We start from the raw sequence: 23,267 nt of genomic DNA on the forward strand, positions 1-23,267 counted from the left end.
TGACTGCTGGCTCCAGTAGAACTTGGTAGGAGTTTTTAGTGAAAGTTCATTTCATTTCAGTTCTAACAAGAAGTAAAGAGTGACCTTGGATAGAAGATTGCTTCCATTTAGCTGTGTGACCTTGGACAAGTGATTTAACATCTCTGAGCATTAGTTTCCTTGACAGGAAAACAGAAATAGTAGTGGTATGTAGAAAAAGAATATGAAGTATGTGAACTAGCTATGGCACATAAGTGATTCCAGAAATATTATCCATCATCATCTCATTAAGTCTCAAACTAACCTTGTTAAATAGGGATTGTGATCATGATTGTGTTCTATAGGTGAGGCCCCAAGGTCAGATGGCTTCTGTTATCCTTATTACTATGCTATTAAGCAATAATTATGGATTATCTGTCAATATAATCAATATGTCAGGTTTCTTTATTCTTCCACTTTGCCTACACAGTGGGATGGAGCTCCATCTATGTCTTAGCAGCCTGACAGCCCATCTTGATAAGAAATTAGCCACCTCTGCAAAATATTCAGATTTCAGAAGAGTAAGATGATGTAATAGGTATAAAAGGTCTTTATGTTTTTTCTTTGTGGAAGTCCCCATATCAATTGGAATTAAGTGTATGTGCAAAATATGTGTTAATCCACAGGATGTTCATCATAATATGTGTCTCTAGCCCAAGTTGTTGAAACTATTAGATTAATCGTGGTATATGAAATACTATGCTAAAAATGAAAGCATATATTTTCTACACGGAGAAGTCAAAATGAAATCAAAAGTCGAAATAAAATCTTATATTTGTTGACATAAAAATTAGTATACTGTTGTGTGATAAAAGCAGGTTATACTTCATGAAGTATAGATCCATTTCATAGAAAGAAAATATGTGCTTACATAAACAAAAATACATACTAATGCATATTTATGCATATAAAAAGCTGGGAAGATGTGACTAAAATTGTTACCTGTGATTGTCTCTGTTGGAATGGGGAAGTGTTTTATGGGTAATTTGAATTTTCTATTTTCTTGTGCGTGTGTGAGAGGCAGGTTCCTTGTGTTCTAATCTTTATGTAATGTATAATAAATTCCAGTTACTAAATTAAAAAGAAAAGAAAAAGAAAGGTGGTTCAGTGTCAGTGCTAATCCTGGTTGAACATTTCAGGTGATCGTGAAGACAAGAACGGAGTATCAGCCTGAACAGAAGAACAAAGGGAAGTTCCGGGTGCCGAAGATCGCCGAATTTACGGTCAGTTTCTCCATGGTATAGTGAAAAGAGTAGAGGTTAACCTGGTTTCTGCCAGCTCAAGTCAGACACGCCAAAGGAGCAGGTACTAGTGGGGAGCGGAAAATGACATTGGCTATTTTTAGAGCATTTCTTGAGGCCAAATTGTCTGGGTCACTGAATCTAATCAAATAACGGGAGCTTGGTCTCCGGAGAACCGCGGATGTGCTCTTCTGCTCCAGAATGTTTGGATAGTTACATCATTGACAAATGTGACTCATTTCTTCTTTCTCCTTCTATACCCATCCTTCTGCCTTTCCATCACAATCTCCAGGAAATGTGATGGCAACCTAAAAAGAATATCAAATTTTAGCCTGTGGATGGTTGCAAAAATACCAAAAGAGACAAAGGGAAAGAAAGTTGACTTCTTAGAGGTAAAAACTGAATGGCTGGTTTGGTAAAATCGAATGACTTTTATTTCTTGGTGGAGGAGCCACGAGGAGGACAGATAAATATATCTCACTGTGATGAGTTGTGTAAAGCAGGCTGGAAGCCTATTCTGCAAGGATTAAAGGGGGAACCTCAGGGGAGTCATTTTGGAAACTATATGCCAATATTCACTCCTAAGGTGAATATAGTTTGTGCAAAGGCCCTGAGGCTGGAAAGCGGTTGGCAACAACACTGACTAGGAATAAGGGCAGTGAGGCTGGGTTTTGGGTGGGAGAATGTGAGGAGCAGACAGAGGTGAGGCAGAAGTGGACAGAAGGTAGACAATCCCAGGTCATGTAGGTAGACTGGAGGAATTTGGATTTTATGTAGAATCATGAAAGGCATCTCTGAAGGACTTCAAAGTGGGAAGGGGAGGCAATGCTTTAATTTGGGTTTCGAAAAAGCATGCTGTTTTTACATGGTTATTGGAATGTAGAGGGCTAAGCAGAAGTGTGAAGAGACTCATAGATGACTGCAACTGTCCAAGTAAGAAAGATCATGGAATGGTGAGTGGAAAGAGAGATATCTAGGAGACAAAATCAGCTATAGAGGCAGGCAAGAAATGTTTGTGGATGGATATTGGAGCAGTCTGGCTGAGTTTGAGCCCTATTTCAACTTTCAATCAACCCTGTGTCCATAAGCAAGTCAACACACCTCATATCAGTGGAGATAATAGTTGGCTATTGTGAGGATGCAGAACAGAATCTATGCAAAGCACTTGGATCTACACATATTAAGTGCACAGTCAAATGGTAGCTATTTTGCGTCAACTGCACCTGGCCTTTAAAAGTGATAATAGCCTTTGGTTGGTTTTCTGGGAATTGGAGTGTGGATGTGGATGAACATATTGGTCTCTTTCTGTCTGTGTGCTTCTTCCTGTTAAATCTATGTTAGAGAAACTGGGTACTTGAGCCTGGAAGCGAATGTGGTGCTTCTGTTTGCATCCCCCAGAATGTGGGTCTTTTTCAGAGACCAAACTCCCTTTCGGGGGGCAGGAACACTATTATTTTTTGCTGTAACTTCAGAGTCTGGTGCACAGCATGGGCCCAGAAAACATGAACCTAGCCTATGCTGTGTGCAAGGGGAGAGTGGGAGTATCTTGGTGCATGATGTGTGGGCACCTGGTCAGGGAATGAAGATGACCTATCCTCCTGGCACCAGGAATGATTGGCATTGTGCCCAGATTCATGTACAAGAATGCTGATTGCCATCTATTTATAAAATCAATGTACTGGAAACAATGCTAGATTTTCAGCAACTTTCTCATGAGTCTGTAAATAAGACCACACGCAGAGGATGGGCTATTTAAACATTTTCTTAAGAATCATATTTTTTCAGAAAGTATTTTCATTAACTCTGAATTATGGGCCTATGAGTTATTTGCATCTTCTTTTGATTTGCCTGTGCTTTCCAAATTTTACACAAGCGTGTATTGTTTCAATCATCAGAAGAACACTGGAATTATTTTTAAGTTTCTTTTTTTTAACCAAATAGAGTGTTACAAGGTTTGCACGGAACAACCCCTTATTTAGCAATCCTTTGAAATTATGGTTATGAAGGCATGCACTAATTTAGACAAATGCTTCAGAGAAAAGGTTGATGAAAAAAACAAAGATTAAAATTGTATGTTTTCTAGAATTGGAGCTATGAAAAACCACAAGTTTATGGAGTAAAGAAGACATGGAAAGAAATTTATCAAGATGTCACCTGTGGTTTTCTCATCAGTGATGGTGTTGGGCCACTTGTTTTTCCTCTTTGGTAGCTTTTGCTGGTTATTTTTTCATCATTAATGCTCAGGAGCCCCATGAGATTGATCGAGCTGCCCTCCCCCGCTCCCCATTTCTCAAAGAGAAGCTGCTGCTCAGAGCGGGGATGTGACTGCCCATCCAGTCAGCTAATGCAGAGCCAGGCCTTTCTGCTCAGCTGTCTGTGGTAGATCACAACCAGCTAGACTAGAGGTGAGTCAGCTTAGCAAAAATGAGAGCCTGGTTCATGGTCCAGCCGAGTGGAAAGCCCCCTTGCATCATTTTACTCAATTAGTCCTGGAGTCAGGAAGTAAGGGCATTGAGATTCCATGGTAACCTTCTGTCAGCACTGACTGTCAGATATAGGAGGAGGGCTCTTCTACTTGTGGTTTATTTTTCCTTTGCTTTTGTAATTTTATTGAGGCAGTGTTGGATTGATACATCACTGTATCAGCTTCAGGAGTATTTCTATACTTCCATAATTCTATACGCCATACTTTGCCCCCTACCAAAGGTATAGGTACCATCCACCACCACCCAATCAATCCATGGCCCATGCACTCCTCTACCCCTCTTTGTCTGCTTTCTGTTGTCAGAGTCTAAGAATTTAGTTTTGTGTTGTTTGATTGCTTTATTTCTTTATATTTCACATGAGTGAAATAATATAACATTTTTCTTTCTCCTTCTGACTTATCTTGCTTACCATAATCTACTATCTTTTTGTGTTCCTCGTTAAGTCATCTGTATGACTTCTTTGGAGAAGTGTCTATTTAGATCCTTTGTCCAATCTTTGGATTATTGTTGTTGCTGAGTTGAATGAGTTCTTTAGATGTTTAAAATATTAATTCCTTGCCAGAGGTGTGAGTTGTGAATACTGTTAATAAGTAACTTGCCTTTTTGTTTTTTTGGTAGTTTCTTTTGCTATGCAGTATAGAAGTTTTTAATTTAATATGTCGTTCCATTTATTTATTTTTGTTTTTGTTTTCTTTGTTATTGTAGTTGAATACCAGAAGATATCCCTAGGCTGATGTTCATGAGTTTAGCTCTACTTTCTTCTATGTATTTTCTGGTTTCAGGTCTTACATTCAAATCTTTAACCACTGGAATTACTTTTGGTGTCTGGTGTTAGAATCTAGTTTCATTCTTTTGCATGCAGTTGTCTAGTTTTCCCCTCATGGTTTGCTGAAGAGATTTCCTTTCTCTGCTGTAAACCCTTGGTGCCTTTGTCATGAATAAACTGTCCCTATATATTTGGGTTTATTTTCTGGGCACTCAATCTTTTCCATTGATCTGTGTTTTTATTCTAATACCATCTCTTTTGATTATCATAGCTTTGTAGTATCGTTTGAAGTCAGGGAAAGAGGGTTATATCTCCATTCTCTTTCTTTTTTCCTCAGGTTTGCTTTGGCTATATTGGGTCTTTTGTGGTTTGGGGAGGAATGGAGCAAATTTGTTTGCTTATGTAAAACTACAAGCATTTATTAGCCTGACTTTTTACTTTTCTTACATAGCCCTCCCTCTGGAGTGTGTGGGATGCAGCTGCTGGAGTGAGGGTGGATGCAGGGGGTTAGGGAGGCAGCTTTGGGCAATTAGGAAGAGTCTGAGTGTCTGAGCTGTCAGTTGGGCTGTTATGGAGGTGGAATTTACAGGACTTGCTCCTGGCTGGGGAATTCCTCAGCATTTGACTTGGCTGATTTAGCGCAGGAATGCCAGCCACTGAAGTAGCAGATTAGGGGACCTGGACTGGACAGGACCCGACACAGTGACTGGCAGTGTCTTAGGGTCATGGTGGGGGAGAAGGCAGTCTGGCCACCCTTGGATGTAATTAGTCTGGTGCTCAGGGTGGAGATTTCTGCTGGAAGTCAGAGAATTCTGTTAGTTTTAGAGGTGAGATACTAGGGACTAAGCCATCCCTTCTGGATATTGCCTGGGCAGAGATAACTGGGAAGGGGAAGGGGGCATCTCTGCCTCATTCTAATACCTTCATGGAGCTGGAACAACTTGTGACTTTACAGCTCACAATTGACCTGGAGAGAGCAGTTCATAGCAATCACATTGAGAAAGCATGAGAGGGGAGAGAGAGCAGGGAAGATGATATGGGAAAGATTGGTTGAAAGAATTGCTTGGAATTGTTCCTTCTGAAACCAAGATGGCTCTTGCAGTCAGGGCAAAGAACCACAGACTTGAAAGGTTGCTCACCAAGCTTCTTTGAGAATATGGGGGCATAAAGAGAGAAAGTCCCTCCTTCTTTCTTAGTCCTGAGAGCCAGGATTCTCCTAAAGTTTATTTGCTACGGAAGGGTGCTACTAAGGGTATAGATGCTGTGGAGGGTACAGGTGCTGTGAGGGTGCTGCTCCTGTGGAAGGTGTTGGTCCATCCAGCCTGATCTCTGATCTGGTTGTTCCCAGGCTGACTGTGAGAGATACTGAGTGTGCCATTTGGAGGTAGTTTGTGTTAAGCTGGTGAGAAGCACTTGAGGAGCACCTACATTTTGGAGCCAGGTTCACTGGGCCACTCAGACCATGTCCCTGTTACCTCTAAGCTTCATGACCTTGGGAACGTCCCTTCACCTCTCTGTACTCCTGTTTTTTCCTCAGTGACCTGAGACACAATCTTGAGGACACAGACCACGTGGGCCCTTGGCAGCCTCTGGGTCTTGCTGAGCAATGCTTTTTTCCCTCCTGCTCAGATCCCCTTTTCTTCCTGATGGATTCTCAGCTTCCTTCTTAACTAGCTGAGTTTTGTCTTCTAGTTGACACAGACCTGGGCCTCCCTTTCCTGGCTTTTCCCCTGGGGAATGTGGCGGGAAAGCCTGCAGGAGCTGTCAGAAGGGCGGCTAGTTCCACATCAGGATATGTGGTGGCCTCCAGCTCGCCACGCCCTCTCTGTCACTGCTGGGCACTGGAGGCTATTTTTTGTTAGTTAATTCTTGACACATAGGTTGTAACATGAATAATCATCTGTTAGAATGCCTTTACATCCACTTTTCAGCCTAATAGCAACCTTGTCAGCTAGGTACTCTGATCATTGTCCCCATTTGACAGATGGACACTAATGCTCAGAGAAGGGACATGACTCCCAAAGTCACTCTCTCAGCCACACCCCAGCTCCACCAGATGATGCGTGCTGATTCAGGTTTCAGAGGCTTCCTCGCTGGTGGCTGTGGCCCGGGCAAGCTCAGATGGGAAGTGTCAAGGCTCACAGAGATAGAATCTGGGATAACTGCAGACCAGGCTCCGGAGCACCCTCAGTGGGGGGAAGCCAGAATGGCCTAGCGCAAAGGCGCCAGAAGTCACCGTTGTCAGGAAAATAGGCACAAGGGGAAAATAAAGAGGGGGGGGGGAACAGTCAGTGAGAGGACCGGGGTTTTTTAAAGAGTTGGCGCTTGGGGGCTCTTATTAAAAACAAGTGACAAGAAACAAACAAAAATCAAACAAAGGCCCAGTTAAACCTCAGGCTGCTGATTTTCACTGTTTCATCTATTTGTGATGCTCTCAGTGCTCTGGGGTCTTGCTCTGCTCCTGACCCGTGAGGGGTGCCTGGTAAACGTCATCCCACTGACCAATCCCAGCAACCAGTCAGCAGGACTCTCACCCACTTGCAAGTGAGGAAAACAGAGAAGCTGGTAATTGTCTCAAGGCCCGAGATCATGTGCCCCAAGCTCTCTGCACGGTGCCTGGTCAGGTGTAAGGGAATAGGGGAGCCAGCTATCTATGAAGCAGTCCTGGGGGGCTGCTGCTGAGCTAATTTATCTGCCAGTTGTTTCTTCTTTTCTTTTACTTCTATTGACCAAGGGATGGGGGCCTTGGCATTCCGTCTCAGGTCTTCCCTCCAATATCATCGTTAGAAGGGATGCTGCTGAAATGCCAGAATCAGCCCTGCTGGCTCCATTGAAGCAGAACCAGGCCTGTTCCCTTCTGAAATCTCTGTGCTCCTTCTCTGTTCTCAGTCCATACCAGGAAGTTCAGCCCTTCATCTCCTGCCCAGCCTTTTCCCTGGTTTCTCTGCCTCCTATCTTAGCCTCCTCCCAACTTGCCCCTCTGCCTCAAAGGAAGCTTATACCCCACAGTGGTGCTGCCATGCTTCAAACCTTTGTGTTGCTTCCATTGCTCACCTGCCTCCTCCCACAGGTGCTCTGACTAGGCTGAAGCCCTGGCGCTTCCTTCACTAGTCTGTATTCCTTTTCTTTGTTAGTGCTTATTATTCCATACGTCCTTTGCCTCCTTGTCTTTGTTAGTGCTAACTCTCCCAACTGGAATGTCTTGCTGGCCTTTGCCATTGGGCAAACTCCTATTCTTGCCTTAACACCCAACTCATATAACTCCTGGCTTGTGCAGTTTTACCTGTTTGCCCAGGTAAAAGCAGTCTCTCCTCTCCTGGAGTCCCCCATCCGCTAGAGGACCCTCCATATTAGTACCAGTTACAGTGTTGGCATCAAGTTACTTGCTGTGACTCCCACTGATTGGACCGCTGAGCTCCTTGAGACTGTGTTTTCTTCATCTTAGTACCCACGAGCCTGGCCAGTGCCTGGCCATCTGAGATACCAAAAGATGTCTGTAATAACTGAATGAGCAGGTGAATGAGCAAACAGAACGACCCCCATGGCTGAACAAGAAACTCCAGGCTGCTAAACACAGAACTCTGTTTCTCATTTTCAGCATATTCAGTTAAAATTGGGGACCTGTCCTTGCTTCTGAGCTTCTTGCTGATAACACATTCTCATAAATGCCTTCTTCCTGATACCAAATTCCTTTCTTGGCCATTTGCTTCAACCAGTTTTTCATCAAAACCCCAGGGGCCTCCTTCATTGGTGGGATTCTAATATACACTGACAGCAGCGAATGGAGATAAGAGATTTTACTATATTATCTGTTGTCTTGGTTTTTATTGCTCTCCAATGTTTTAATTTATTTTGAGGAACATTTTAGGTAAGTTATCAAAGACTCTGCCTGCTGTGTTAGTACCAGAGTCATTAGCTGGCACCGAAAGAATTTACATGTGAGCACTTGGTGGAGAAAACCTGCAATAGTACTTAGTGTTTATTATTTCACGTCTGGCAAGGGTTTTATTGAAAATCAAAATAAAGTTGCTGGCCTCTGTTTTTGCCTCGGTGCTTTTTCTTAGTCGGATGGAATTGTACTACTAGAGAAACCCTCAAAAATATACACTGTTATGAATTGATCGTTGAAAAACAAATGTGGTTGATTTTTTTTTTTTGATTTTTTTTCTTTTTAATGAAAACATCTGGTGTCGTTGCAGGAGGAATAGTGACTGGGTGCTTTGGTGACTTTCTCCCAGCCAAACAACTGGACTGCTTTTATTGTTGCCATGTCAATTCTTGTTGATTCGAATATTTGTAAATAATTGCTGCACTAAAGCAAATCTCAGGTTAATAAATGCAGTGCAGAAGACTTTTAGAATTTAGTGCATATCCGGTTTCCTATGGGACTTCTGCTGGGGTGAGCTGCAGCTGGTGCATACCCTCTCCTCAAAGTCGATTATTAGAAGTTTGCAAGCCAGAGGTTAAACTGTTGGAAGCTTGTAACCAACTATGGTGGGAGTACCCACACCACCATGGACACATGGGCAAATACTATGCGTCGCGTAGCCCTCCACCCGGTCTGCTTATTGGCACACTACAGTGTTCATCAACAAGGACAATGGGAAATTCATGGGGCCGGGGATGGACACTGTGGGTCTATATGAACTAAAGCAAGGCAGATCACCAATTTGCACTTATGTTTGCAAATCTAAAAAATGATGCCTAACACCATAGGCCTGAGGACTAATTTAGCTGTTTACCATAAGTGAAGGTGACTCCATGGTAACTCCCTCTTGTCAGTACATGACTGTTGCATTTCTGGGGAGTCTCCCATTTGACTGGGTAGGATGCTGCTACCTATGCTGGGTGTCTGATGGGGAGCCCGGCCTGGTTCCATCTCAGTGGACCTTGGCCGGGTTCCTGGTTCCATCTCTGCTGACATGACCTTGGGCCAATGGCTCCTCCTCCCTCACCCTTTTCCACGGCAGTGACTTTTGACCCTTTGCCTCCCTCACTCCCCCTTCCCCATTATGTGTCATCTCATCTACTGCAAAATCAGATTAGATCATCAGATTTCATTTGAGGAATCTCTCGTCACTCCCAGCTTCCCACAGGCAACAGCATGTGGCCCTCAGCTTGTGTTGCAGGCTCTCCAGAAGGTCTTTGCTGCCAGTGCCGCCGGCCATTCTCTTCCTGCGCTCCCAGCCCCTCACAGAGCTAACACAACTGCCCTAACTTTTAGTCTTTGCCCACACGCTTTCCCCTGCCTCTATTGCCATCCCCCATTTACTGCCTCGTGACCTGGTTCAGCTCTTATCTCCACGAGAAACCTGTCCTCCTTTCAGTTTCTCATCTGGGAGTCTTATATGCCCAGAATTTCCCTGAGTTTCTGTGTCTGTCCCTTCTCTGAGGTGGCCCCTGGCATCACCAGAATCCTCCTGCTCCCTGGCTGGTTTGCTGAAGGTGGTGCTGCAGGTTGGCTTCATAAATGTTTCTCCAGGCCAGTGTTGGGGCAAAAGTGTAGAAGTTTATGGAAAGTAAAACAATTTTTTTAAAGATTTATTTATTTATGTATACAAGAACTGGGGTACAGGCCCAAGGTGAGGGGGGAGGGGTGAGAGGATTCACCAGAGACAGAGCGGGGAGCAGAACAGGCAGGCTGACGAAATACACTGCTGAGGGGAGCAGCAGGCGAGTCAGAAGACACCTGCTGCACCATGTGGGTAGCTCCCTGGGTGGGGATCAAACTCATGCTGAAGTGGCTGCGGACAGTGTCATAGGTTGCGTCTTAACCCCTTGCGCTGTCAGGGAGGCCCCAGGTAAAACAATTTTTTTAAATGATTTTTAGTAACAGTGACTTCCATTTTATAGAGCTCCTGTTTGTGTGCCAGGTAATTTGCTGGTCATTTTCTTTTTTGTCTTTACTGTAACTCGTGAAGTAGGCGCTGCTTTTGGTGTACAGAGGACCAGAGATGTGAGTTAAGGTACTCACGGCCACACAGCCAATAAGGGACAGAGTCAGACTTCTCTGAGCGGTGTGTCTGTGTGTTTATGAGTGTGTGTATGTGCGCGCGCACGCGCATGCGTGCATGCATGCGCGTGTGTGTGTGTGTGTACGTGCGTGTGTGTGTGCGTGTATACGAGCTCCTTGTCTATACCACCTTCCAAATTGGGAAGCTCTTCCCTCAAGAGACTATGGTGACTGCTCATGGGTGAACTTGGTGGTGGGAACTTTATGGGGATTACACCTGAGAGGAAAAATCAAACATTATACAAAAATGAACAGTGATATAAAATATATACATATACATATTTAATAAAAAAAACAACTGGGAAGCGCTGCACAGATAGGACTTGACTAAATCAAACTAAACTGAAAAGTGGTTGCTAGAATAATATATCTTGCCGCTGATCCCTGCTGTTTGCCGAGCATTAGGCTAATTTTGCTTTGGCTTCTCTTTTCTACTTTCTTCTCTTTGAATATACTGTTTGGCCACATCCTGAGATGCATCGATCCAAAAGAGAAAAAGAGGAGCACAGATTTCCCAAGGGAGAAATGCCATTTTCCTCATGGTTTGTCATGTGGCTGCCGCAGGGCCCATCACACGGTGGGAGGGCTCAGCTCCTGATTTTATCCCTCTCTGGGCCTCTGCTGCTGCAATGAATGATCATATTAAATGTGACTTAAAAAAATGTGTGATGTTTAAGCTCCTGGAACTGTCAGAGGAAGCCAGGGCCTAACAAAGTGACTGCAGGTGAGGCTCGTCCTGTCACAGCCATGTTCTATAATTATAAGAAATCTAGTTGTCATAGCAACTGGCGCACAGCTTCACTGCCTCCTGGAGATGCTGGCAAGCTCCTCGCTCTGCCATCCCAGCACTTCGGAGGGAATTTAGCTCTCCCTTGGGTGATAACCTTGGATTCATTCTAGTTCTTCTCAGCCTGAACTCAATTTTACTGTGGCCTCTGATAGACCCTGGGTGGCCTCTGATAGACACCGCTTCCAGTGCTGATGCCAGAGCATGGGCTGTGGGGCCCTGGGCAAGTCACCTCACCTTTGTGGGCCTCAGTTTCCTTTTGTAACATTTGCCAATGGCCCCTGCAGAGGGCTGTGGCAATGATTATATTTGTGAAGTGCCTGATAGAAACATATGGTAGTCCCTGATATCTGCTAGACCTCTTCCCTTAACCTCATCACCGCTAACAAGCGAAAAATGCCAAGTTAGGGAAAGTGGGGGTTTTCATAACCTTTTATTATAAATTATTAATTTTGGTAGCATTTGTGGCTAGGAGAACAAATTAGCAAATAGAAATTCTTGGCTGAGACAGGTATATGAGGATGAGGAAAAGAGAGCTGGAAAGAGAAGAAAGACAGAGACAGAGAGACAGAAAGAGAAGATAGTCAGCTAGATGAAACTGACTTGAGTTAAAATGTCTTCAACTTTTTTTAAAAATTGCATTTCTCAGGGCCTAAGAGAAGGGTCTGTCATCGCTGAAAAACACCCTCTAAATTGAGTAAGGATACCTGGTTTCTGGGCTCAGTCTCTGGGCCTCGGTTTTCCTGTCTGTCAAATGAGGATGCTGGGTGAGGTGGTGCCTGGTGCCCAAGGGCTCCTCTGTCTGTGATGTTCTAAGACAGTAGTTCTCAACCTGGGGTGATTTTGCTCCCCAGGGCAATTGGCATTGTCTAGAGATAGCTGTGGCATCACACCTGGTGTGTGTAGGTGTGTGTTTGTGTGTATGTGTGTGTGTGTGTGTATGACTGCACTATAGGTATGTAATGGGTCAAAGCCAGGGTTGCTGTTGAGTGTCCTATGATGCACAGGACAGTACCAAAACAGAGAATCATGCTTCCCCAAATGTCAATAGTACTTACACAGACGATCCTAAATCCAGTATTTACCACTGCATTGATTGGCCTAAGACAGGAATCACACCACTGTTGCCACCAAGACATGTCAGATTTGTTGGCTACCCTAACCATTTCCTTGAGAGTTGAAGTCTTAGAAAAAGTTTAAGCACAAAAGATCTCTCATGGTCCTAGGGGGCTTCATAAAAATGAGATGGGAGGCAGGAAAAATAGGTTCTTTTGAATTCTCTTTCCCCTGTAATTCTAAACAGAGCAAACATGATTGTTTCATGGGCAGTAAAATGTATGGAATGTAATTTTAGATCCATAAGTAACCTCTTTATTATTTTTCATAGACAATACAATAAGTTTTGAGTATATTTCAATTACTACCCCTCCTTCCATCTTCTGTCTTTGATTTTGATATTCCAAGTAGTAGCCAGCGTGTCTCTCAAGGTCATGCACAAGCGCTTCCTTCCCCTGCTTAAACTCTTCCTGGGACTTCCCCTGACTTTCGGGGTAAAATTTGAGCTCTTAGTCTGTTCCACCTGGTCCTCAGCACCTGCCTTTTGCTCATGTCTTCAGCTTCCTCTCTTCCCCACCTCCAGCACCCATTGTGTTCTCACCAACCTAAAATCCTCACATCATCAGGACCCACTCTGCCCTGTCTTGTCCCTACTCTCAGGCATGTCTGTTCTCCTGAGTGCTTTGCTCTCCTCCAGTCTGGTGGACTTCCACTCCCCTCCTAGGCCTGGTGTAGACATCACGCCCCAGAGGAAGCTTGTGGTAGAGCCTCCTCTTGTCTCCATTATGAAAGATGGAACCAGCTATTTCCTCCTCTGTGACCTGATCCACTGGAGTGAGTTTGTCAACATGACCTTCTTGGTGAGGTATTTCCTTACAGGCTCCTGGCCCTATGAATTCCAGGGGTCTCAAAAACATGCAGTACCCCTGACCTTGAGTCATTTCTAAATCCCTGTGACTCAATCCTGGGGATTTGGGAACAATAGGTGGTCAGTAACTTTTCTTTGTAAATAAGAGTAGTATGCACACAAGCCCAACAGTATAGAAAGGTACAAACTGAAAAACAGGTCTCCCTTTCTCTCCCTTCATAATTCTTCTCACCCCGACTATCTATTGTTCATGTCTGTGCTGTGCAAATTGGAAACCTCAGCCACAAGTGGCCATGTACATTTAAATTAGCCAAAATGCAATGAAATAAAGTTTAAAAATTAATTTCTTCATGTCCATAAGTGCTTAGTTAGCTACATAAATGCTCAATAGCTGCATGAACTTAGTAGCTACCATATCAGACAATGCAGATTTCTGGGACAGTCCATCCCTGCAGAAAGTTCTATAGGACAGCCCTGGGATGGTTTTGTATGTTTCCATTCAAAGGCACTTTCTGCAAGCCTTTCTCCACCTCTATTTATACATTTTAATACACTCACATACCTTTGATATCCTTCTCATTTTATACACATTCTCCTGTACCTTGAATTTTTTTCTCTTAATAATGTATCACATAGATTATTCCATACCAGCACATTGAGATCCTCTTTCATTTTCTTTAAAGACTTATTTATTTATTTATTTTTAAAGATTTATTTATTTATTTATACAAGCACTGGGTACAGTCAGAAGCAGGGAAGGGTAAGAGAATTCGCCAGAGCCAGATAGGGGAACAGAACAGGCAGACTGATGAAATACACTGTTGAGGGGAGCAGTGGGCGTGGCAGGAGAGGTCTGTTGCACCATGTGGGACCCTTGCCGGGGGCCGGGAATTGAACCGGCGCTGCAGAGGCTATGGGCAGCTTTGCAGCCCAGTGCTCAACCACTGAGGGAGGCCCCTCTTTCATTTTTATTAAGGGTAGCAGACTGAAGAATTTCATAATCCTTCTCAGTCAGTATAGTTTTCAATGTTTTGCCAATAAAAACCACACAGTAGTCAACTTCCATGTATATTTCTCTCACGCACACACACAAACATTTTATTCACATATTTTACAAGTATTATTTGCAGGACATGAAAATCTTCATATTACAAGCTTTGCCAGAGGGTATGTGAATCTTACATATTTTTAAAGATTTATTTATGTATGCATACAAGAACTGGGGTACAGGCCAGTGGTGTGGGGCATGAGAGGATTCACCAGAGACAGAGTGGGGAACAGTATAGGGAGATTTACTAAAATACACTGCTGAAGGGAGCAGCAGGCGAGGCAGGAGAGGTCTACTGCACTATGTCGGTAGCTATCTCCCTGGCCAGGGATTGAACTTATGCTGTAGTGGCTGTGGATAGCTTCATAGGCTGCGTATTAACCCCCTGCACTAGGGAGGCCCTGAATCTTATATTTTAAAGAAGTGTCTTTAAATTTTCCAAGATTTAAAGCCCATTTATCTTCCAAGATTTCTCCACTAATCTTTCTTTCTTTGTCATGCCTACAAAATCTTTTTAATTTTATTCCCCACTTTGTTCAAATTATCGTTATTGAAGTAAAGTTGGTTTACCTCCTTGTATATGCTTAAACTTCTGCAAATGTATGTTTTCACTACCTGCCCACCATCAGTGCCCCAACAATCCACCATGCTCCATTGAACCTTTTCCCTCCCCTATTACCATCCCACCACCCTCCCCATCTTGTTGCCTCAGTTTTGCAGTTATTTGTCAACGGTTTATTATTGATTTGGTTTTGAATGAATCTTTGTTTTGTTTCTCTATGTTTCACATATAAATAAGAAGAGTGAATATTTGTCTTTCTCCTTCTGATTTACTTCATTTATCATAATCCCTTCCAGACCCATCCATGTTGTCACAAAAAGAAAGAGTTCACCTTTTTTTTTTTTTTTATAGCCGAATGTGTGTATCATATTTTTTTTTTTTCTGATCCACTCTTCTGTTCTTGGGCACTTAGGCTGTTTCCAAAATAATCAAAAAAGTTAGAAGAACTAAATAGATACTTCTCCAAAGAAGACATACAGATGGCCAATAGGCATAAGAAAAAAATGCTCATCATCACTTAGCATCAGGGAAATGCAAATCAAAATTACAAATGTGTTCTTCCCCACATTGCCAGGAGCCATCTGAACTCCCTGTGATAGATGGAACATGGCACCTCGCCTTGTCTGTCTGTCTGTCATTATTGGCGAGGGGGAGCCTCTTCCCAGGTACCTATTGACTGCTGACTTTGGCTACTTCCCTGGAAATCATTCTATTTGCTTGGACCACTTGTTCCTTCACACTAATTTGTGTGTCCTTTTCCCAAAGCTTAGAAGTTATCATTCTCACTTACTTGATATTTTCTCAGTTATCTTTTGTCTTTTAGTTTTGTTTACAGCATTACTTCTTTTTTAAGCTTGCAGGATTTCTTTTGATTTAGCGCAAATAATTACAAACTCCAGAAGGCATAAAGGAAAATATTGATACATTTGGCTCTATAAAAATTGAGGTCTGCTCCCACCCCAATCTCTTGTTTTCTTGTGGTACTTTTATGATTTTATTTTTTATGTCAATTTTGTCTATCTGGAACTCACAAAGAGTAAGGTGAAATCTATTTCTTTGTGGATGGCAGATTGTCAGCTTTCCTATGATTATTAGCCTATCCCTCCTTCCTCTCACTCAGCATGCTATCCTTTTTCAGATACTGCATTCTCAAATGTATTTGATTTTACGTCTGGGCTCTCTTTTCTTCTGTTCTTTTCTTCTCTTGACAATTATTTGTTATTGTGACAATACCAAACTGTCTGAATTATGTAGTTTTTTTTTTTTAAAGATTTATTTATTTATATAAGCACTGGGTACAGTCAGAAGCATGGGAGGGTGAGAGGATTCACCAGAGCCAGAGCGGGGAACAGAGCAGGCAGACTGACAAAATACAGTGCTGAAGGGAGCAGCGGGCGGCAGGAGAGATCTGCTCGCCATGTGGGCCCTCGCCGGCAGCTGGGGATCGAACCGGTGCTGCAGAGGCTGCAGGCAGCTTTGCAGCCCAGTGCTCAACTGCTGCGCCACCAGGGGAGGCCCTGAATTATGTAGTTTTATTGTAGACTTTAAAATCTGTGCAAACTGTTCTTTCCCATTTAATACTTTTTATCCAGAAATCTCCTGTTACTCTTTAATTTGGCTTACATGAATTTATAGATTAGCTTGAGGAGAGATTGCATATTTGAAAGCCTGAATCTTTCTAGAAACAAGATTTAACTTGGCATCAGTTGAAGTTCTCTTTTGAAGTTCTTAGGTGAAATTTAAAATCACCTTTACAGTTCTTATTAAATCTATTCCAAAGTATTTAGCCTATATTTTGTCCACATTATATAAAGAAACTTTTATTCCACTGAATTTTTAAACTGGCTATTATTTGTACTTAATAAAGCTGCTTTTGAATTTCATACATTTATTTGCCATGATGCAATTTTCAACTTTTGTTATTGTTTCTAAAAATTTGCTTAATATTTTGATTCTTTGGATTTCCTAAATGTATGATTGTATCACCTGCACAGTGCTAATATTGCTTCCCTTTTCTGATGTTTAATTTCCTTATATTATTTGCTCTTCCAATTTTTAGGTTCCAAATGTTATTTTCTTATCTAATTGCATAGGTCAGTACTTTCAGATCTGCTATTTATAACCTTTCATCACTTACATTTTGATGGATTTTTTCCCCCTTCAAAAGCCCTGTCTGCATTTATGGCAATGTTTGTATAGTTTGTCTTCTTTAACCTAATTTGTGACAAATTATACCAATAGATTGTAAAATAACATACCATACTTTTATGTCCTCATTTGGTCATGGTTTGAAATCTGAAATCTGTTTGATACTATATTACTTAAAATTTTGCTTTAATAACATTGTGAAGTTATGTTGAGTTTTTGTATGATATGGTATTATTTTTATGCTGCCTTGGTAAAGAGAATATACATGTCTTTCCTTCTTCCGTAGTCTATAAAATTGGAAAGAGTAGAGAAAGAATGTTTCTTTGAGTTTTTTATTTGAATACACAATAAACCTATTAAATAGCATGACTTAATGTTACTGGGAGGATGTGGGCAATTTTTCACTAAATATGTGAAGCATTAATAAACAAATAAATTCCATGTGTACCCAGTTCCTCTCTGAACTTTGAAAGCGTATATTTGAAATGCACCCATTGTTATGCTCTTCATTGTAACTCCCTTCAGCAATTTTTCTTCAAGTAGCCCCATTCAGTCAAGAAGTATTTACAGAGTAGCTACGATGTCCCTGACCTTGGAGTGGGTGGTTTGTGTGATTCATGGAAATATAAGGCATGGCCCACAATCTCATGTTCTCAGGATGCTGGCAAATAGCTGAAACCTCCATTTATATGAGCTTGATATTAAAGCAACACCATTTGTCACTGAATATTAATAGTTCAGGGCTTTGTATTTACAGGTTTCCCTTTAGGCACATATTAGTCATTCTTGCATCTAGAATGCAACATCTCACTCCAGCATCTACTCACTGATGCAACGAATTGTCTTCCCCTTTTGTGTTTTAGCTGTTCTCCTCTGGTCTGCAGAGGAGAGCTGTGTTAAGGTGGGGAATTGGGGATTGGAGTCCATGAGACCTGTCTGTTTCATGGGGTCTCCCTGTGTGACTCATTTCTCTTGGCCTCCCTGAGCTTTAGACTTATCTGTAAGATGGAGATGCTAATCTTGTTTTGTGATCCTTAGATAAGATTTGTAAAGCATCTGAATGGGGTTGGCATGTGGTAAACCGGAGTTTCTCTCCTTGTCTTGATATCTGCCCAAATCCCTGTCTCAGTACTTGGCTATGAAGATACATGTGGAATACTTGTCCAAGTTTGAATTATTTTTAGTCCTTGACTGGCCTTCCTACCTTCCAGTTTCACCTACTCCAGTTCAATTTCCATGAAGTCCCAAGTCATTTTACAGACAATGGAACCATATCAGTGAATGGGTGCTGAACACCTGTTAGCTCTCTTGGACTCCCAAGAAACTCTTAGTCATGCTCTTTCTTGAGATTGCCTGTTTACCTCTCAAGCTTTATCTTTCACTGTTATGTGCTACCTCCACACCCCTCCTCAGGTTATTCTCTCTGCCTGGATTACTCTTTTGCCCTCTTCTCCAGGATGGCATAGGGGCCACCTTCCCCGGTGCTGTCTTCACTACAGTGCTTCTTACCTTCAAAGGTCTCTCCGAAATCATGTATGTGTCACCCCCCTTATCCCATGTGCCTGGTCCGGGGCTGTTGTGGGCTCGCTGTTCCGCCAGTTATCTCTTGTCAGGTGCTTGATTAGTATCTGGGTTACATGGTAAAATATGAATGAGATTTTCTCCATTTCAGTTCTCTGAGGAGCCCTGGGGAAATTGTTCTTTAAAACATGAAAATGAGGCCAGGAAATTCAATTGCCTTTCTCAGCAGCTGGAGAGGACGGAAAAGCGTGACTTTCCTGTGCCTTGCAGAGCACTGTGCTGTAATGAGGAGTTGGAGGCACCTTTTATTTTCATGTGGTTTTTAAGAGGGGCCCAGGCTGGAACTCGCCACACTCTTCAGCCACCCACTGCTCATGAAATTTGGAGCAGGCGAGCTTGAAGAGCTCCGAGACACCTCGCACAGCTCCTTTCTTCTTTTTAGGTAATAATGAGCTGCCTGGGCAGCCTTACCAATGATTTTACAGTTAAACACCCACGCTCCAAGATGCCTCTTTCAATAAATGGAGAAGAAAAGGGTAGAAATAAGCAGGAGGGTGAATACTGATGGAGAATCTTATGGGCTCCAGGCACTGTGCTTGCTGCATTTTTCATCTCTTTTGCCCTGCATAACTGCCCTGTGATGGGTCATGACACCAACCACTCCCTTTGTACAGAAGCAAAAACAGAGGGGTGAGAGGGAAGTGACTTGTCCAAGGGCACACAAGTTACACAGGAGCTTTTTATGTGTCTTATGAGCAATCAGTTTGCATTGACCTTTTGGAGTCTGTGAATCTTCTAATGCACCCAGCTCCTATCTTAATTCAGGCTTCAAGAAAGCTCCCTCTGCTGTATGGGCACTTGCTCACCCTTGTTCCTTCCTTTCATTACCATTTTCTTTATCTGCAAAGTGGGGACAACAATAGTAATGCCTATCACAGAAGATCACAATAGAGAAATAATATAAAGTGCCTAAGGCAGAACTTGTGCCATTTACAGCAAAATGGAAGGAGTTCAAGGGGACTATGTGCAGTAAAGCAAGTCAGAATGACTAATAATGGGCATTTACATAGCAGGTGATTCAACAAAGTAAAATACTTAATGACAACTAGCACATGTTCAGAAATGAGGCTGGAGCTCTGAGGTTAAGGGGGAGTGGGCAGGGGAAGGTTGGTGGTGGGGAAAAAAGAATGAGAGGAAGACTGGGAAAGAAACAACGTGGCACTTGGTGAACACTCAATAAAGCTGAGTGATTGCAAATCGTGTGACTTGTAAGTTGCCTTCAATCATACTGGGCCAAGATAGGGGATGTAATAAAAATAAGATGAATGCATGGATTAGGTGGCATTGATTAACTCAGTGCAGATTTATTGAGCACCTACTATAGCCCAGTCCTGGGAGGGGGGGATACCAGGGTTACTAAAATGAAATCTCCAAGACTGGGCCCTGAAGGAGTGGACAGCACAGGCAAATGTCTCCCTTTCCCACCTCAACCTGTGGCTAAGAGCATTCCACACCTGCATCTTGGGCCCTGTTTTATTTATCATTTCCAGGAAGCAACCTTGACTTCACCTCTAGTCCAAAGGGTTTTCCAAAACCCTGCAAAAAGCAATTTTGCATATAGGAAATGACACTGACTTTTCCTTGTAGGTCAGGATGCCCAGTGTCTCCTGCCTGGGCTGCTGGGAAGGAACGGCTGAGGTCACAGTTGAGTAAGCACACACACCAGTGACCCCGAGTGCAGCCACTACAGGGAACTTGGTAGAGGGACGATCACTTCCTTCAGTTCCCAGTTGAATGTTCTGTGGACAGGTCTGTCTGCAGCCTCTCAGCCGCCTGGCTGTGTGTGCAGTCCTGGGTGTCTCCTGGGCGATTTGCTCATCTCTGTAGCATCAGAATGGTCAATTAGGTGTAAGCACATCCATTATTTGGAGCCAAGGAGAATGGGCAAAATGCAAGGGCCTTATTCATGCCCTAGTCACACCATGGGAAAGTTAATTAAGGTTGTGACTCACTGGATGAAATGAAGGGGTTCAGCTGGGCATCCTGCCATTTTAGTGACAGGAAGCCATGCCTTTGGTCTTATGGGCGACCACTTAAGAAATGTATTCCAGTAATAATGACTGTAATGATATCCAAAAGGGGGCGGGAGCTTTACTTCCAGTATCTTGGGGAGTCTTCCCAATAAGCCTGATGGGTGTTATGATTAATACTGTTTTGCATAAGAGAAGACTAAGGCTCAGAGAGGTGGTCCCACTGGCTTAAGGTCACACAGCCAGTAAATGGTGGTGTAGAGACTTGCTCCCCTGCCAGTCTGGTGCTAGCCCCTCCACCCTTATTGGATGTTGCTTCCCATTTAAATCCTGAATTCTCCAAACCTTGAGTACCCTGCATGCTCAGAAGCCTTTCATTTCCTTAATAATAAATTAAAATCATAATCATGGCAACAATAAATAAATTTCATGACCTGTCTGCTAAAAGTCCATTTGCCCACACGTTGGGACAGAATTGTCAGGACAATGACTCCTGCCAGATACAGTAAGGCTCATGTGACATCTTAATTTAGATGTTTCACCTTATGTACAGTAACCCGGGGAAGATTTGTGAGGGCCTTCTGCTGTGGACTATTTGTACAAAATACGGGTGGTTGACACAATTGTGGTAGATGCTCCAGAGCTCACCTTGTCCAGGAGCCCGGGTGGGAGGAAGGCCCAGGTGGCTGAACAAATGTGAAAAAGAAGAGGCCTGGCCTGGCCTGGCTTCGAGACCCTTGCCTCACCTTAAGTAAGACGGGGTAATTACATCTCTGTCAAACGGTAGCTGTGTGAACTCTGCAAATCTATGCATGTAAACCTGCCACCTGGCTTGTATTAGATGCTCAAAAAGTGTTAGGTCCTTCTTCTCAATACCCCAAGTCGCCCCTTCTCTGTGGACGCCGGTGCAGAGTCACTTTGGAGATGTTTGGTGGATGCACAAGCAGGATACACCATTTAGTTCTTTAGTTCCCTCCCCTGCCCTGTGCTGTCACTGCCACATACTGTCCTCTCGATCCAGCCCCAGCCCGGCTCACACCTTGGATCCCTCACCAACTTTTTGGAACAGTTTGGGCATAAGTCCTGGTTTCAATCTCTGTTGACCCTGGACTATCACTTTATGGAAACTTCCTTTCCTATAAAGAGGGTTAAAAGGATCAACACTACCCTGTCACTGAAATGTTTGAAATGAATAGTGAGTCAAAGTGCAGATTTGTGTCTACTGCCCCAATTTAAAAATTGGTAAATTTCATTTCAAGTTTAGAATCTCTGTTTTTTCCTGAAAAAGCAGATCATTGACCATACTTGGATTTCATTCCCACCCTTGACAGCTATCCTCTGTCCCTGATCGATGGGACACTTTCCTTTTAGTCCATGTAGTCCACAACACACCCTATTGCCTCACGCCAGGCTCCCTTCACTGCTTTTTGTCGCTTGTCTTCTCTGTGATTGCACATAGTAGGTGGTCAGGAAAAGTTGACCCCCTCATTCTTGAAAGGCTTTTTAGATCTAGATGCAGGTATATAGATCTCTAGTCTGCATTTACCTTTGACTTATCAGCTTACAAAGACACAACCCTATGAAGGCCTCAGTTTCTTCCTCCTGTGAAAGTCTCTTTATCAGAGTCCTTAACATCCTTTGGTTCCAGATGAACAATATTCTCAACTTTTGAAATGAAAGCTGATTCAAGAAGCTAGAGATTTATCTGTAACACAAGCCTGGACCCCATATCCCTGTTCCTTCTTTCTAATGATTATGCCAATAGCAAATTAAATTGGGAAATGAGTTATTGCTTTGGTATGTTCCAATTTAAACTGTGCCTTTTCTCTTTCAAGGGCTCCACAAATGCTAATGAATTCCTGGCTCTAGCAGGGATCACACTTCTGCACTGTGCCTCCCTCCCAGGGGGAGTTTGGCTCTCTAGGTTCTGAAAGAGAGGCTTGAATTATTGCTCATATAAAGTTTGAGACCACAGATGTTTCATTTTCCTTTTCCTTTCAAAAGGCAATTTACTTAGCTGGATTCATTGAGGCCCGAGAGGATGGGCTTCCGTAATGGGCTTGTGGGGAGCTTCCATGGGGAGCTGACCAGACAGCTTGATAATACAATGTTTTCCGTTTGGGAATGGAGAGAACCTTTGTGTTCTAAACAGCCACTCCAGGGGAAGTAGAGCAGGTGGAAATGCACACAGACTTGGGGACCACACCTGAGTTCAAATTCCTCTTCTTCCTTCAGTCCTTGCATTTCCTTATGCAAGTGACTTAAATTCTTTGGGTCTTATATTTTCCATTTATAAAACAGGCCAAATGAAGTCCTACCTTTTAGGGTTGGTGTTAAAATTATTAATAAGAAATAAAGTTAAAGCAACCACACTGTGTTTATTAATTCTTGATGTCCATCTGGAGCCTTTCCAGTGAAAGCCTCTTGGATATGGGGACTCAACCCATAAACAAAGCCAACTCCCTCAGCAAAAACTGACCAGAACTGAGGAATTAAGCAGAGTATGAACCATGAGCAAAACAGGTGCTCATTCTCTAAAATGGCCTCCAGCCTGCCATTTTAAGGGTTGACATTTCTACCCACGAGATAACAGGGTAATATCATGACAGAAATCATTCTGCTACATTCATTCACTTTATTGAACATGTGCTCTTCAGACCAAAGGTGATCTACAGATCTTCCTCGACTTACTGTGTGGGCGCAACCTGATAAACCCACTCTAA

General features: G+C 43.0%; 1 protein-coding gene across 1 annotated transcript in view; it reads left to right on the forward strand.

Annotated features, from left to right (window-relative positions):
- NSG2 (neuronal vesicle trafficking associated 2) overlaps window positions 1-23,267 on the forward strand; it is a 52,472-nt gene that overhangs the window by 15,869 nt on the left and 13,336 nt on the right. Inside the window, exon 3 of the mRNA XM_037499706.1 lies at window positions 1,158-1,241. Within this exon, the coding sequence (XP_037355603.1) occupies window positions 1,158-1,241 (84 nt within the window). The remainder of the gene's footprint in view (window positions 1-1,157; window positions 1,242-23,267) is intronic.

This window comes from Talpa occidentalis, unplaced genomic scaffold, assembly GCF_014898055.3.
Source record: "Talpa occidentalis isolate TD23 unplaced genomic scaffold, MPIMG_talOcc4v2.1 talOcc4.9, whole genome shotgun sequence".
NCBI classification, from domain to species: Eukaryota; Metazoa; Chordata; class Mammalia; order Eulipotyphla; family Talpidae; genus Talpa; species Talpa occidentalis.